At 38.4% G+C, this 12768-nt stretch overlaps 1 protein-coding gene across 1 annotated transcript; it reads right to left on the bottom strand.

Annotated features, from left to right (window-relative positions):
• Positions 1-2851: 2851 nt before the first annotated feature.
• On the bottom strand, positions 2852-3598 carry LOC6033041 (CD63 antigen). The gene has a single exon (XM_001843495.2). It carries the CDS (start codon positions 3596-3598, stop codon positions 2852-2854), a length of 747 nt encoding a protein of 248 aa, XP_001843547.1.
• Between the last annotated feature and the right edge of the window lie 9170 nt (positions 3599-12768).

A 12768-nucleotide genomic window follows, 5' to 3' on the forward strand; every position in this document is an offset into this window, starting at 1 on the left:
AATAAAAATAATTCAAAAATTAAAAAAAAAAACAAATATTCAAAAATTCTGAACTTTGAAAATTTTATATTCTAAAACTGGAAAAATACTTAACTTCAAACGATAAAAAATCAAAAATTTTATAAGATCAAAATTAAATAAAAACACAAATTAAAAAAAAAATATTATAATTGAACATTCTAAAATTTCAAAATTCTAAAATAAAAAAATTACAAAATTAAAAATAACAGGATTTCAAAATTATAAAATTTCAAAATTTAAAAAAATCAAAATTCTAAAATTGTTAGGTCATAAAATTTAAAAAAAATTAATTTAAAAACTCTTAAATATTAAAATTTCAAAATCTTAAAATTTTAAAAATCTTTACTTTAAACATTTATAATTTTTATTTTGAGATGATAAAACAATTTTTTTTGAAATTGCCGTAATTTTTTTCAAATTTCATCCTTTCATGTCTGGTAGTCTGTGACCAACAGATTGTTAGGTGAGTTGCCAGCTAGGTTCGGTGAACGTAAGACTAAAGCGAAAAAAAAAATGAGAACGAAATAGAGAGTGAACTTAAATTCACTTGCTCGGACTATAATAATGCTTGTGAAGGGGGTGGAAGGTGGAACACTATAAATTATGATTGAATGATTAGGAATTCGAGACGGTTTCGGGCGATGGAATTTTGTTAGGAGGAATTGCTTGGAACAGTAAGCCGAAGCGATCGTAGGTGGTCAACATGTTTTCAATGAATCAGTTTTACGGGTTTTAATTGATTTTTTTTATTTAATTAAATTGCGAAATTTGAGCACTCGAATTTATAAACTGTAAGACAATTTTGCGTTCAACGACGAAATGCTTCAAAAACATCAAGACAAAAAATCTCACAATCCTCATGATCGATCGCAGCCGAAAAACGACCTTGACGGCTATTGTTCACGATCTGCTCGAGTTATTCCAATTGGTAGACCCATTTGGTACATTCCGAATTTAAAACACTTTTCTTCTTTTCCACCTTCTGTTTTCGTTTCGCGTTCTCTCTTTTTGTCGCTGGAATGTCTTCCGCGTGTTTTTCGTTCATTATTAGAAAATTGCCATTTCAGAATTGAACCGTGTTGTTTTGTTTGTTTTTTTTTTGCAACCCACCATCATCAACTGCGAAAACATGTGCTTTTTTCCATGTTTGTCGCTGTTCTCGCCATAAAAGTGAAACGTAAAAACTCCATTAGTGGGTGTCGATTGTGAAACAACAAAACATTTGCAAACATCGCTGACCGATACGAGGCCACCTGGAAAGGATGCTGCTGCTCCCAATTAACATTCCGCCGCCATCTTGGATCGCTACCGCGCGCGTGTTGCAAAGTGCATCGTGTTTGACACATGCGGCCATTAGGGCGCATTAATCATCATTACACACTGTACAAGAAGGCGAGAATCGAATGCATTTGGCGACGGCGAGGAGCGGGAGGTCATCTGCTGAACGAACAGTGAGTGAGTGCATAATTGACTCGCCAGAAACGATGCGAGATGCAACACGGCTCATTAACAAATTCCACACTTGCAAGTGGAGCAAACCCCCACGAGGCAAGCACGAGGAGTTCCAGTTGTGTCTACTGCGCTGTCAATACTAGGTCAAGTAGGCTAAGCAGACTGTTGAAAAGTGGCCCGAAGGGGCAGCAGCAGTGCTGCCGGTGATAATTATTGAGGTTGGGATCAGCTGTCAGCTGGGAAGACCCTTTCGAAAAGAAGATCTTGAAAAAGCAATGTCACTTTTCTTTGAATTTGAACAAAAGTGAACGCAAGAAATATTCGCACGATCTGGCAACACTGCAGCTGTCAAACAAGCAGGTTCAGATTAAAAACAGTCAAATTACCGAGGTCAAACCTTTTCAAAGTCGCAAGAAAACGACAAATTTCTCCTAAACAATTGCAACTGCACCTGCACCCGACCATCTGCATATCAAACGGCGCGGTGGAAAGTTTGAAAGTCAACGCCACAATGTTTGTTTACCTTTTCCCCGCGTGCAGCGCCTGCTCATTATGGAGACCACGAGCCGGCACCTGTCATTATCATTTACCACACTACCATTTGCACGGTCGTTCCTCCATCGCAGTAGCCCTGCGCCGTTCAACGCCTCTCTGGGTCACTTTTACCTCTGTGAGAAGTTTGCAACGCCTACCTCGTCCCAATGACCGATTTTTGGTCAAATTTCACGCGGAGGGTCATAGACAATCAATCGGTCAATTGCATCACTGTGAGCAAGAAAGTGACGCAAGAGTGATGTCGATCTAACGCTTGATAACGCACTGCTGGCTGGCCACGCCCGCCTGCCTGCGAACAATGAACTCTGCCAGAGATGGGCAAGAAGGGGTCTCCCAGGAGGTCACCGGCATCTTCGATCGGGCGAGCGTCGTAATCTTCATTGTTGTAAACTTTGCATGTGGTACGGTAGATTGACACCTTTTGACGCAGACTTCATGAGTGTTGCCAGCTTGTCAAACCAGCAGCGTTGTACTGTATGAAGACCTTTTCACCTAATGAACTCCAACAAAGACCTCCTCTGTCCGCGTTTGGACCCTCCAAACAGAGCTCGGACTCGGACTTGCCAAAAAAGGATTACATCATGCGCGATCACCCCCAAACATTCCGGCGTGATTATGGGACCGGTTTGCAATTTCGCCGCACTTTATCAGCAGGGGAGTTTGGGGCGGTCATAAGGGTTTTGAGTCATTGAAAAGGAATTTCGCACATTTTTCAGCTTTCTGGCGGACGTGACAGACCAAAGCGGGCTACACCAGTTATGGAATATCGTGACAATGTTTTGAAAAACAAGATTCACTTAAAAAGGATTTATTGCCAAATTATCTAAGGATTGACACGACCCGCTGGAACCCGCTGAAACCGAACCCGCTTCCGAGCCGCTTCCTCATCCCGGAGGCCGTTCGCCAGCCAACAACCCGAAAGGGCGGCCACAAACTCGATCACTGTGAAGCAGATCAACAGCCAGCCGAAGGTGCGCGCCGACCGGACAAAGTACTCCTCCAGCTGCTCCACGCAACCCGTTTCGTACGGCTTACAACCGGCGGTGATCCCGCCCCTACAGCACGACTCCGGCAGCCAGCGGCCCCACTCCTTGTACGAGTGCTTCCCGCAGCACTGGAAGAGCCGCTGAACGCGTGCGATTGCGGGATTACTACGCAGATCGGCACCACCCGCCGACCGGAAGATCCGATCAAAGTTGGCCTCGACGCGGCCCAAAAAGTACACCCGAGCCTCCTCGTACTGCAGGAACGAACCGGCGGCGAACCCGATCTGGATGACCATCAGCACCAGCAGCAGGAACGCGTACGTGGAGATCATGCAGGCGGAGTTCCGGGCCGCACCGAAGAATCCAAAGAAGGAAATGACGAACGCGATCATGCCGAGCGTTACGGCCAGCAGGGCTTCGTACGCCAGCAGGGAGTTCTGCTCCGCGTACAGCCCGTTGATGGAGGAGTACCGGACGTGCATCACGGTTCCGACGATGGCCAGCGAGACGCCGCACAGCAGCGTGAACAGGTTGGTCACCAGCAGCAGGAACTTGACCGTCGTCAGGGTGCAACCGAGGGCCATGATTTGGAGCGCAATTTGATGGATTTGACAGTTGGGGGGCAAGGCTCACTTGATCGATTTTTTTTTCACTCTTTCAGTCTAACCTCGCTAGTTTGCCAGTCATTCCAAATTCAAAAGTGCCAAACCAGCACGGTTCTACTGTACTGTTTACAAACTTCTACGAACAAATCACACGCTCGCGTACACCAACAAGTCAACAAACTAGTTTCGGGAAACTTGCTCTCTATAATTCAATTACGAATGCCATACCTTTTTGCACGGGCTGCTCATTGGTCACACCTTAAATCGGCGGCGCAAAGGAAACCCGCGCGGCTGTGACGACAGTATCGCCCCATTATCGTGATTATCCGAGTTTAGCGTGGTGTCACGTAAATAGAGACCTGACTTATAGTTGCGGCTAAACCCACTCACGTGCACAGACACAACAAGTGCTCTTGTTTTGATTGCATTAGCAAGTTTCGTCATCCGTGGACGCTCCCTTGCGAGGAACAATTTGTGGAAGGGAGCTAATTTCGCTCGGAACGGTCCTTAATTGGAAGTGCAAATGGTTCGAGACTGTTTTATTCGAGAAAAATTCATCGATACCGTTACGTGGGATTGAGTCATTTATGGGTTGTTTACAAATTTGCATACGCACGCTGTCATTAGGGTCCGTGCATGATTTACAAGCTTCCTTTTTGTTCAGTGTTGCAGTTGCGATGTCAAATCATCAATGTTTTAGTGTAACTATCGTATAACTGTTCAAAAAATCAAGATTCGACGCGTTTTTTCTGGTTTAATTTTCTAATTATTGCTTAACCTACATATCACACCCTGATAACCAAGCTGATAACGCTATTTGTTATTTCTATCTTTGGATGCGATAATACCTAATTTAAAATCGTTTCCAACAGTTCGACTTGCCCACAACCAACTGTAAAAGTCATCCTAGACCCCAACTGTCACATAACAAAGCACAACTTGTCAAATTGTTACGCTCGCGCTCACGCCGAACTGTGCTGCCAGTCAGGCAGAAAATTGGAATTACTTAGCAAATATTAACTTTAAATTTGGCGTTTGTGTTGCGTTTTCTTTTTTCGGAACAGATGCGTTACGTTCCACAAATCGGACCAAACAAAGCGAAACAAAAGACCATTGAAGATATTTACCGTTTACACGTTTATCAAAACGTATGCAAATAACCTACAAAAACAACCGGGGTGGTCAAGTGTTTTCAAAAAAAAGTTGGTCAAAATGTGCTGCATAAATGAACACAAGTACCCTTATTTGCTCTTCCCCCCCCTTTTGCAACGCGTAATGAACACATCAAAGTCGAGCTGCAACAAATTCGGTGAAATTTCCAATGAGTTTGAATTTGGTGAGGTGAGGCCGTAAAATTGGGCACAGCCTTAACTGACGGGAGGGTGTAATTGTAGGGCCGCGACGGCTCAGCCATGGATAGCCGGCATGAAATGGGTACTTAGAGGTGGAAATAGAAATCAAATTTTTTATTGATCCAATTTTAGGGTCTGATACGCTGTCGGCGTCAGCTGTTGGAATGTAAACAGTTTGCGGAGTAAAGGACCGTTTATTTAAATTTCTGCATATTTATTAGCTAAATAAAAATAAATAAACGCCAACAAAAGACAATTTTGAAAAAAGTTAAATTCTGATAAAAACGGAAAAAAACAGTTTGTAAACTCGTGAACAACGTTCATGAAAATAGGAACCACGTGTTCGTGCTTCAAATGGTTCAAATTCCATGGTTCGTCTTAATAAAACCTATTGTGCAAGTTGAACACTGCTCGTGGTTCCGAATTTCGTGATTTAGGAAAGTGTTTTTTCTCCGTGTGTCTCTATTATAGACATGTTTTAAAATCTGTGAACTTCACTAACAGCTAAAAAAAACTTTTTGATCAAAAGTTCGATTTTAAATTTTGAATTAAAGATAATTTCCTAAAAACTCTAAAGCAATAGAAAGATATTCTCGATAGGTTAGCGGTTGGCATTTCTTTTCTTTAATATTTATTTTTCCTGTGCTCAGTAGGCCGTTTTGAGCAACTTTTGTTCTACGAAAAACTTAACTTCTCTTGTTTTATGTTTTTCTTTTTCATTTGTAGTATTTTAATTTGCATTTATCTTGTTTAGTTTATGTTTGTTTTTTTTTATTGTATTTGGCCTATTCCACCACCCACAGTGGTCGGAAACGCAAATATAGCAGGAATAATTTATTTCCGCTTCAGGGATGCATTTTCAAGCTTCGGTGTCTAAGAAGCATTTGTTAAAAATGAAATTCTACATCTTTTGGTTAAGACGATATTAGGGTGGTCCAACAATTTCTAATATTTTCAAAAACTATCTTCGCTTCTAGATGAGATAGAGGTATACTTTCTTCGACAGTATTGTAGTACTAGCCATTTCAAATAACTTTGTCGAAGACACCAAATCTCTATCTCTTAATCTGATCATTCTACAGCATTTTATATGAAAAGCCCATCAAAAAAGTGTTTTTATTGCGTATCTTTTTTATATTATTTTTGGCAATTTTGATGTCTTGAGGACATATTTAGAGCATAAAAATACGCGTCTTTTGAAATGTCAACGAAGTCTCTAGGCCATTTTGGTAAAAAGTTACAGCGTTTTTAAAGTTTTTGATAGGCCTTTTCCAAATGTTTGTATCTTTTCGAAGGGGACACAAAAAATACGCTCCGCAGTGCATCAGAAAGCTCAAAACTTCTTCTTTAATATGAATATAACATCTCAACAGCGATTTAAAAATGGTCATTTTATGAGATTTTGTACCATGCTCTATGAGAAAATTTACATGAATATCGCATTAATCAGTATCAAAACTGCTCTTAGTGAGCTCAAATACAGGTAAAATTGGTTTGTGGACAAACGTGGTCGAACCTGGTTTTTATGACAACTAGGGTGGTCTTAGATGACCTAGGGTGGTTCATATTCGTTCACTTTTATAAGATATGATATTTTTATTCAAATATTCAAATAAATTCAAATACATAACCTGTTTTAAATAGTGAAGCAGCTAAGGATATGATATCTGATTAGGGTGGCTCAAATTAACTAGAAAATAAACATATTGTATGGGCAAAATTGTATGAAGCTTTATATGGAACAACTAATGATGCAAAATGGCACCCTTTAACACAATAAATCCATGGAAAGTTTTATCCTATTAAAAAAATAAAAGACGATTTACCAAAACGTAGAGAAATAATAATATGTTAAAATACATTTTCTAACGAATAAAATCTTAAATCTTTAATCTTTTTATTTTCTAATTAATTTGAGCCACCCTAATCAGATATCATATCCTCAGCTGCTTCACTATTTAAAACAGGTTATGTATTTGGATTTTGTTCAAATGTTTTTTTTTTAATTTTTTCTATCTGCGAATGCGAATTTAAAAAAAATATCATATCTTAAAAGAGTGAACGAAGTTGACTTTATAGCTGTCGGCCAGTAGTGTTTCCTTTTTATCTGCAAGGACTTCGCCGCCCTGGGCTCCTAAGTGTATGAAAGTATGGCACGGAGCGACGGCGCCAAAAACCCATATTTACACAAAGAATTTTAGAGCGCCCGCCGCGGGATTCGAACCGGCGACCTCTGGATTGTGAGTCCAGTGCGCTAAGACCACCCTAGTTGCCATACAAACCAGGTTCGACCACGTTTATCCACAAACCAATTTTACCTGCATTTGAGCTCACTAAGAGCAGTTTTGATACTGATTAATGCGATATTCTTGTAAATTTTCTCATAGAGCATGGTAAAAAATCTCATAAAATGACCATTTTTAAATCGCTGTAACTTGGGTTTAAGAAAAACCCTTTTGAGATGTTATTTTCATATTAAAGAAGAAGTTTTGAGCTTTCAAATTCACCGCGGAGCGTAATTTTTTGTGTCCCCCTCGAAAAGATACAAACATTTGAAAAAGGCCTATCAAAAACTTTAAAAACGCTATAACTTTTTACCAAAATGGCCTAGAGACTTTGTTGACATTTCTAAAGACGCGTATTTTTATGCTCTAAATATGTCCTCAAGATATCAAAATTGCCAAAAATAATATAAAAAAGATACGCAATAAAAACACTTTTTTGATGGGCCACCCTACTCCTTTTCATATAAAATGCTGTAGAATGATCAGATTAAGAGATAGAGATTTGGTGTCTTCGACAAAGTTATTTGAAATGGCTAGTACTACAATACTGTCGAAGAAAGTATACCTCTATCTCATCTAGAAGCGAAGATAGTTTTTGAAAATATTAGAAATTGTTGGACCACCCTAATATCGTCTCAACCAAAAGATGTAGAATTTCATTCACAAATGCTTCTTAGACACCGAAGCTTGAAAATGCATCCCTGAAAAAAACAATATTTTTTTTCGCTGTCTTATTTTTGATTGTTGAGCTTTGGTATGACCCTTAAACTACTCTGAAAAGAATGCATTTTTAAATTTACAGGCAATCAACAAATCAAATTCGTCTAAAATGGGGTCGCAGAACTTGAATTTAATGTTTAAAGTAAAAAAAAATTTAAAAAAAAAAACAGGATTTTTAATTTTGTTCGTGATTTGATTATTCGAAGTCCCATACTAACCTTTGGATAATCGAACTTCGGATAATCGAATCTTCGGATAATCGAAACTTCGGATAAGCGAGTCTGGACTGTATCGTCATTTTAACTGAAATCAAAAAGTTTTTACACAATTTCAAATTTTGTTTAAGAAATACATAAAACTTATCACCAAAAATCTAATTGTACATTTTCTCAGTAGAAAATTGTCCACAGAATTCGAAAATACAGTCGGTCCTTAGAACAAAAATCATGACCATTGAGAGTTTTGTAAAAATCGTGTTTAACATCAGTTTCGTAATTATATAAGAACAATTTTTGAAACGATTGCTTGCCTTGGGAATAATACATCACCCCTTTAAACAAAACTTATCGATTATTTGGGTCACATCATCATCTTCTATGATGAATCCTGACCATTACCCTTTCCTACTAACAAAATCCCAAGTAGAAGTAGTTTTCCGGCACACGCGGGGGTGTGGATATCGTAGAGAACCCACCCATGGTAGCAGCCTGTGCTAACTAACATTCCCGTCCCATCCCCCCGAGATCTACAAACTGACATGGCGGGCGCCGTTGATAGCCAACGACTGTTTCCTATTAGCAACGGCTCTAGTTTTGATGATCGTGATGTTTTATCTTTTCAGCGCATTCATGCATGCTGTTGATAATGGAAACATTATTTGATCGTTGAAGCGTATGACCGGTTGTGTTGATAGGATATTACGGTCCTGTTGCATTTGAAAATGGAAATCTTTCATTGTGAACGTCGTGGTCAGAGGTCAGACTCCACCCAGTTTGACCTATTTTATCTCAATTTGATTAAAACAAACAAAAAGGTCTCATTGATTCACCTTTACCAAACAAAGCCCAACTTATTCGTTTTTTTTTCCAAAAACAAAGAAAACTTATTGGACCAGCCCTAGTCCAAAAGCCGATGAGGCCCGACAAAATGTCGGTGGTAAAATTTATTGGATTTAATTACAGAGACCATCGGTATATTAGGGTGGCTGTAAAAACAAAGTGGATCCGCACAGATTTTCGTTAAGTCTCTCTCTCTTTCGCAACTGAGCGAGTGTGGCGGATAGAAGTATAGCCAGCCAACGGTCTATAAATTTGATTACGGTGTAAAAGGTCACGTTTGGTGGGCTTAAGGTTTTTGTTATCTCATCGCAAGTTTGGGGGCTTTCATTCGAAACAATCAGAGAGGAGGGAAGTTTGTTAGACTGGAGTTTGGTAGGAATCACGACACAATTTTTGCTTTATTGCAACTTTTTAGTAGTATCGTTACATCAAATTAAAGTACAAATCCGAACGCGTGCAGATTGGTGATTTGCCAAACTTCTGTCCTTAGAATTTATTTATGTTTTTTTTTTTGTTGAAATGCTCTGTAAAAAAAACCTTTTAACATTACTTTTAACGAAACAATTTTTTTAACCAGACGCGTTCGTTGATTCTTATGACAGTTCCACTCAAGTGAAAACACACAACTAGCACCCAAAAAGCCACTTGCAAGAAGCCACCAGAGTGAAATTAAATCCTCGAATATTAAAAGGCTAATATGATTTAGTTTTCTAATTTCTCGAGCTTTCGCATCGTACTCTAGCCACATTTTCCAAATTCCGGCCTCGATAATTCGCGTAAAAGTTTGCTGAAAGCTCTCGGCAAACGGATGCTTTGAGGAAAATATGTTCACCGACATCCACCAGCTGATTTGTTGCGGCATCATGTACGAGTAGAGCTCAGAATCATTCCGGGTCGTCTTAAGCCATAAGGAAGTTTCTTCGCAGGATATTATGTGGACGCAGTCTGTGTCGTCACTCTTGACTTTTTCCAGCAGCGCTGGGTAGACATTACTCAACTCTTCCGCATCTTCGCGATATAGGTCACAAACCGCATGATTAGATCGTCCGAATTCTTCAATTGTTTGCAACTGTGGCTCAAACTTGTTATTGTTCATGAAGCTGATCAGCTTTGCCAGGTATGCTTCACCGACTAGGAAAAACAACCAAGTCAATACGATTAGAATGAAACGCTCAAACTTTCTCAGTTGGTAGCTGTGGACCGTTAGTCCGAAGAAATACGCCGCCAATATATCATGTGGGAAATACTTTTTAAGTACTCGATTCATCGCGATTATTACAACAATTATCAGCAATATTAGTGTCCAACAGCCACGACTCAACGGTACCGTAAGGTAGGGAAAGAACGATCCAATCGACGTTTCCTTGATGTGCAAGCACATTCCACCAAACGAGGGCATAGCAACAAGATCAACTTTCTTGGGATATTTGGTCACCCTACACGGAGAAAAAAGAGTTCCCAAAATCGTGAACAAGCGTTCATGAAAATGAGAACCTCGAACAAAGTGTTCAAATCCCATGGTACGATTTTGAAAAACGTACCATGAAATTTGAACACTTTGTTCGTGGTTCCCATTTTCATGAACGCTTGTTCACGATTTTAGGAACTCTTTTTTCTCCGTGTATATAAGGGGAACATATTCAACACCTTATTTCTAAACATCGTGACGAGATCGTCCGTTTCAGGGTAGTCGAAAACCCACACGACACTTGCGTTAATGTTTCGCGCATAGGCTTCGATCAGTTTGCCAAAAATTCCCAACTCCCCAGTCAAATAGTAGGGTAAATACACAAAATTAAGTGTCATTCCGATCTTAAACGGGTATCCTTGGACGTCGCGAAGTTTATCGCCAATCATGTATTTCAATGCACTTTCATCGTCAAAATACCGGATGCTCGTTTTCGTAAAGTAATCAAAACTAAACATCTCAGTGTCATCTTCCAACTCAAGCAAAAACACCGAATTCAAAATTCCAAATCGAGTCACAATTTCACCAAAAGATTCCAGCAACACTTCCCCGTCAGAAACGACCACAAACCAAGCGGTTCGAATCCAGTGGGGTCCTTCAGCTAAACTATCCAACAGCAACTCAAGAGAATCCTCCTCGGATACAACCGCCACCACCAGGGAACACTTTACCCCAATGGCATTAAAAGTTTCAAATTCCCCAGATGAAACGATGGTTCGAGGATTGTTACTCGGCTTCAAAATTTGCCCAACTGCGTTGAATGTTTCACGCAAGCCATCGTCGGTGTAGAGGCAAATGTGAGGAAAAAATTGCTCAAATTTATCAGAGAGTATCGTTTCCAGAAAACTTGAATTTTCTAAAGATTTAGTTTTATCCAACAGGATCGCAACAAGTATTGCAAGTGTTGCCTTCATGGCTGCTGAAAAAGTACTGTGACTTGCATTGAACACATTTTTCCAAAAACAACTCAATTATCTGGGTTATCCTTCTGTACTGCAGTAAATCATGATACAAATTTAATGTGCTTGCAGCTGAAGATTTTCTCACGAAAGTTTTGTATTTCAAAATGATACTTAATAGCTTCGTTATCAATTGGTATCAGGTAAAAACAGAACCTAAAAGTTTAAAAAGCACTTTACAACATTTTTTTATATTTTGTTGTTACCCCTTTAATGTAAAGTTCTGCTTTCCTCACAGAAGAAGTCACCCGTAAAATGAACTTGCTCAAACAAAGTTCAAAAAAGCAAAATATAGAGAATTTTCTCAGCTTTTAAAAAAAAATAAAAATTGGGCAAACATGTGCATTAATTTTAAAAAATGAAAAACTGCGACTATTTTCAAAAAAGTTACCTAAAAATGGCCTTAATTAACTTGAAAGCACTTTATCAAAATTTCACTTCATTTCACAATACTTTTTCATTGCAAATTTAATTTTACATCAAAACATGAAGTTGAAAAAAAATTGCGACCAATATTTCGATTTTTGTGACAAAAATAGTATTGATTAAAAAAATCATAACTCGGTCAAAGATTTATTGCACAACCTGGAAATTTCGGCAAAGTTTGCATTTGATGTCCTCTAAAACTAGAGTGTCCAACGGGAAACGGGAAATTTTTAACAAATTTCTCGGGAAATTTCGGGAATTCCCGGGAAATTTGAAATTTAACGAAATTTATTCTGTAGTTTTTAGTATTTAGTGAGCAGATTTTTTTTTATTCAAAGTGTTTGGACAGTGAAAATCTATGCTCCACAACAATAAAATTGTTTTTAAATTTGCCTCAGTGACCATAAAGTTGAAGGTGAAAAAAATCATGCAAAAATATTGTGTTTCATGGCAAATAACTTATTCCAGAGCAAGTATTTTCAACTTGTGAATAAATAGATTATCATTGAATTTGCCTTTAAAATGTAATTTCTAGCGTTATTCAACTTGAAACACTATTTCATGAAATCACAATTCAAAGTTTTAAAATATTTGGAGCATGTTTTTTAAAATATGGTTGCATTCTTTGGGTAAATTTCATATGATACGAAGTTGTTTTTAATAATTTTTCATGGTTTCAATCATTTTATAATTACGTTATATGATTATATAGCCTAATTAAATAATTAGATTAAAATAATTTTCATAGTCTAAAAGTGGTTGAAATTAAACGATATTTTATTTATATTTAACCCTCTAATGCCCTTGGTAGCTCACGTGCTTTATAAATTTAAAACAAACAGTAATTTCTCGAATACTTTTAAACAAATTCTTATCGAACA

Source organism: Culex quinquefasciatus, chromosome 3, assembly GCF_015732765.1.
Source record: "Culex quinquefasciatus strain JHB chromosome 3, VPISU_Cqui_1.0_pri_paternal, whole genome shotgun sequence".
Lineage (NCBI taxonomy): Eukaryota > Metazoa > Arthropoda > Insecta > Diptera > Culicidae > Culex > Culex quinquefasciatus.

Bases quoted from the DNA above. Each gene is read 5' to 3' on its own strand.
- LOC6033041 (XM_001843495.2), bottom strand. From the start codon at position 3,598: ATGGCCCTCGGTTGCACCCTGACGACGGTCAAGTTCCTGCTGCTGGTG.